This window comes from Vigna unguiculata, chromosome 8 (genome assembly GCF_037176805.1).
Source record: "Vigna unguiculata cultivar grain cowpea cultivar isolate G323 ecotype 2 chromosome 8, ASM3717680v1, whole genome shotgun sequence".
Taxonomy (NCBI): domain Eukaryota; kingdom Viridiplantae; phylum Streptophyta; class Magnoliopsida; order Fabales; family Fabaceae; genus Vigna; species Vigna unguiculata.
In genome coordinates, this window is record NC_140799.1 from 20632580 (window position 1) to 20637375 (window position 4796).

The following is a 4796-nucleotide window of genomic DNA, read 5'->3' on the forward strand; positions in this document are numbered from 1 at the left end:
GATTATCAACCACAATCAAATATGCGTCTGAAGATCAATACAAAACACAAAGGACAAATATTCATGAATATTAAGATATGTATATTTAAATATATATGCTCCAATAAACTACTAAAAAGTGATTAATCTTCTTAAACTGTCCAACTGGACAATTCAAGATTGAATACATTTAAATTATTAATATTGTCTCCTTAAAAAAATACATATTCTTTCAAAAGAAAAAACTTGGAGACAGTAAATAATTTTCGTATTCCATCTAAAACAGGAAAGTAAGGCTAACTCCATGCAACAACGATCTCAGATCAAACAAAATAAATTTATTTATTTAAAAATATAAATAGATAAACATACAACAACATAGATTTATTTTAGCATATAATTAAATTAATTTATGTAATATACAAAAAATAAACAATATAATAAACAATTATAGGCTCATAGTAAAATTAAGAACCTGGGAGCGTGAAACGTGAGCTGCAATGGAGGAGAATCAATCGTACTCACACTCCGACAACGAGGAGCAATAGTACGTGAACAATGAAAAAAGTTTAAAGTAAACTCCGATGAAATTGATGCGTACTAACTCCTAAGATCCAAACTAACTTATTTAAAAAGCAAGCAAAGTTGATAATTTTGCATATACCATAATTTTTCATAATTTCAAAAAGCAAGCAAAGTATGCTGCATAGTTCATCATCATCAATCCCATTTTTAAAAACAAACTATTTTCCATCATAAACAATTTCACCTCTACAAGCCAAAAATAATTTACAAACTCAATCTCTATCAAAATACAAACCAATTTTTAGCACATATCATCATAATCTCAAATTCGAGATTGAAAACCCAAGAACGTACGAAAAAACACAAAAAAATGGAGGCAGAACCAAAAATGACCCAAAACGTAAAAATAAATTATACAAAGAAGTGGGATTGAAAGGAGGCAATGGAGGCAGCGGTGGAAGGCTAAAACAAGTGCCTAGTGCGCACTGCAGAAGTGGCTGGACATTGCCCCGGTTCTGCAAATGAAGTGGAAGAAGACACTCAACAATGATCTGATTTGAGGTTTTTAACCCTACAAAGCGTTATTGCCTCAGTTGATTCGAAACTGAGGCATAAAGTAATCATTTGCCTCAGTTAAAACAGAATCGAGGCATATTCTCTTTTAAAATTCTTATTTTTTTAACCCTAGGAAGCTCATATGCCTCGGTTGATAGCAAGCCCGAGGCATAAGACCTCTACTACCTCAGTTATTAAAGGATCGAGGCATATTCCCTCTTGAAATAATAAAAAATTTGAAAATACTGCTACTTAACTGCTTGAGGTGAAATGCAACTGAAGCAAAGAGACTATTATGCCTTGGTTTGGCAGGACCCTAAGCATAAAAGTATGTCATAAATTTCAAAATTCCAAAATAGCGGGAGATGTAATAATTTTGGCAGCTATATGCCTCGGTTAAGATCACAACCGAGACATAAAAATTCACTTTAATTACAAAAATGTCAACATGTCTTTATATGTCTCGATGTAAAAAGTCTAAAATGCACTGGTGTCTATTATAGAATGCATTGGCCTAGTTTCATACAAGTTGTAACTACCCTCAACTGCTAAAATTTACCTTGTTTTTCATGTCTCACAATTAAAGCCATGTTAAGGGGTTCATCAACAACCATATATTCCACTTCCTCTGGTCACTAGTGATGTTAGTCCTATATTACAACCACAACAAATCTTGTAGTCTAGAATTATTATGAAAGAAGACCAACATACTCCAGAAGTTTTGGTACATTTAGAAGGTATTCATATAGAAAATCACTACTAGAAATTCCCATATTACATGGGACTTTTCTTGCAAATTTGTTAAAAAAATTTGTAAGAAAAGACTTTTTTCTGCCATTTTTTCTAAGAATTTTAATTGGCAGATAATTCCTTCGTGGATAATCATTTCCTACAAAATTATAAAATTTGCAAGTATTTTCTACAAAATTTGTTGCGAAAAGTGTTTTATACAAAATATTTTGTGATGCATTCGTTAGTTGGTTATATAGAATCTTAGTAGAAGAGAGAGGATTGGTTGTTGTATTTCTTGTTTTCTTCATTCTCGTCTCTGGTCTCTATAGTTGCTCTCATTGAATAGCAATATTCTTCTTCCATTGTAATAAAATCGTAATGCCATAATACATACAAAGCGTAACCCATGTTTTATTTTTATTTATTGTGTTTTGTTTTGGAGGTGCCCCCATTACAAATTCAGCCAGCCCTGTTAGACTATTTTCTATAGGGACAAATTCCCAAAACTAAAATTGTATTAGTATAATAGCAGAAGCATAAGAAGCAATAAACAAGCAGATTAGAAACCTTAAAAAGGGAACTGCCTTATTGTGTTACAACTTCTTTAAAGTACAAATTTCATTTGATGAAAACCTAAAAGTGACACTTTATTTACTCTTCCATTTCATGAATAATTTCCAACTCGAAATTCTGGTGTCTTGCTTGAACAACTGCATTTGTTCTTGAGGAACCGCTCTTATCAAAAGGAGTAGGTGGTGCAATTAACTTGTCTCCATCTCCTTCAAGCATTTGTACAACAGTTTTCATGGATGGACGGTCCACTGGGTTCCACTGAATGCACCAAAGTCCTATAATGGCAAGTTTCCTTGCAATTTTAACATCTCCCTCCTCCTCAATTGTAACTTCCACGTCTCGTGATTCCACCAAATTATGGATCCACTCAGGGTACAGAACTTGGAAACTTTCCTCCACTGACATATTTGTATTCTTTCTTCCTCCAACCATTTCCAGGAGCAACATTCCATAACTGTAAATGTCAGACTTATAAGACACATTACCAAAGTTTCTTGAGAAAACTTCAGGGGCAATGTAGCCTAAGGTTCCCCTGGCTGCAGTCACAGACACAGTACTTTGATTTTTAGGACACAATTTAGCAAGTCCAAAATCAGTGATCTTTGGATTGAAGTGATCATCTATCAAAACATTGTGAGGATTGATGTCAAAGTGAAGTATTCTATGATCACAACCCAGATGGAGATACTCAATCCCTTTGGCAACACCAAGAGCAATTTGTTGCAACTTCTCCCAACCAAGGAAAACATCCTTGTTGTCTGGTGGAGCCAAGAATCTCTGCAGTGACCCATTTGGGAAGAAATCATAAACAAGAGCACGGTGGAATCCATCAGCACAGAATCCAAGCAAGCGAACAACATTGACATGATGAATTTTACCCATTGTTCCCACTTCGTTAATGAAATCCATTCCATCTCCAACTGCGTCATTGAGTATCTTCACAGCAACGAGAATATCACGGGAGAGCATTCCCTTGAACACTGCTCCATGAGCTCCTTCTCCCAAACTCTCACTAAACCCATTTGTGATTCTCTTAATGTCAGCGTAAGTGAATCTGGTAGGCTTCATTGCCTTGTAATCCTCCAAGAATTTCTCTATCCGAGCTTGGTCTTCTCCTTTCATCTTATAATGGTCATGCACATGAAACAAAGCCTTGGCCAAAAGCAGCACAAGAATGAAACCAGCAATTCCCCCTGTGGGTGTATCTTCTGTTAGACACATTACAAAGAACCACAAACAGAGAAAGAAAACAGGGAAACAAGGATACCGCACATACCTGCTACAATAAGTACAATAGTTGACGTTCGAAGGCCGTTTGTGGGGCAAACGAAACATTCAATTTCACTTTGGGTACCATTCTTGTATCTACATTTACTTCCTTGTGCTTCACAGGAACTGCAATTGGGGTTGGTCCATTCCGCAACCACGATGTTCTTCAAGTAATCCCGTACATACCACTGGACGGAGTAAACCTCACTCAACTTAGTGCACGATACTATCTCAGGATTAAGAAAGTCATCTCCAGAATCAAGTTGCAAAATTGGGCATGACACTGAGTTGCAGCGGAAGAAGGAAACATTCCGGTCCCCATATGATTCGAATTTAAATGGTGAAATAGAGGAATTGCCGAGCTTCATGAGTTCCCTAGGAAGGCAATTTTGAGGGTCGTAGAGTTGGATTTGCTGTGACTTGTAATCTATGTCTTTTACAAGCAAATTTATTGGAACAGAAGGCAGATCCAGCACAGTCTCACCTGCATCGGTACACAGCAGATCGAACCCACGAGGATAGCCCGTGGTGTGATTGAACTTGCTATTTCTGAGGTGAAATGGGAATTGAATGTGGATGCCGCCACACTTTTCCGTGCACCCATTTTTGCATATGGCAGGCTTCCATAGCAGAAACAACAGCGTCAGCAGAAGAGCGAGATTTTGAAAATTTAGCATTGAGTGGTTGCAGAAAATTTAGAAATGCTTTGCATCATTAAGCTTATCTTTAAAGCGTGAGCAAGTTGGAGAAGGAGATAATAGCCGCCGGGTGTAAGTGCAACTGCGATTCCGCGTTGGAAGTAGACAAGTGGACTTGACTTGTTTATCAAAAAATAAATAGTGGATTGACTCGCTTACCAAAACAAAAAAGTGGACTTCACTTTCTTTAATAAAAAAAATATAGTAAAATAATGACTAATTTTGTTTATGATATTTTCAATAACTATCGTCTTCTGTTTTAGACTCGCGCAATAAAAAGTGACAATAAATTTATATCTCATCATCGAATTTATTTTCCTAAACTTGACATTTTTCTGTTAAGTTGATCAAGAAGTGAATATGGGACAAGAGTTCTTTCAATATACATATAACCAAGAAAATATAAGTACACCTGCAAATAGCCACTTAAGTTAATAAAAAGTAATAAAAACATAAAGATATATA

The 4796-nt window shown here is 35.8% G+C and overlaps 1 protein-coding gene across 1 annotated transcript; it reads right to left on the reverse strand.

Moving 5' to 3' along the window:
- Positions 1-2288: 2288 nt before the first annotated feature.
- Positions 2289-4443, reverse strand: LOC114194262 (rust resistance kinase Lr10-like). Its single transcript, XM_028084385.2, has 2 exons — positions 3641-4443; positions 2289-3557 (listed from the first exon to the last, which is right to left on the reverse strand). Exons 1-2 carry the CDS (start codon positions 4308-4310, stop codon positions 2443-2445), a joined length of 1785 nt encoding a protein of 594 aa, XP_027940186.1. The 5' UTR covers positions 4311-4443; the 3' UTR covers positions 2289-2442.
- Between the last annotated feature and the right edge of the window lie 353 nt (positions 4444-4796).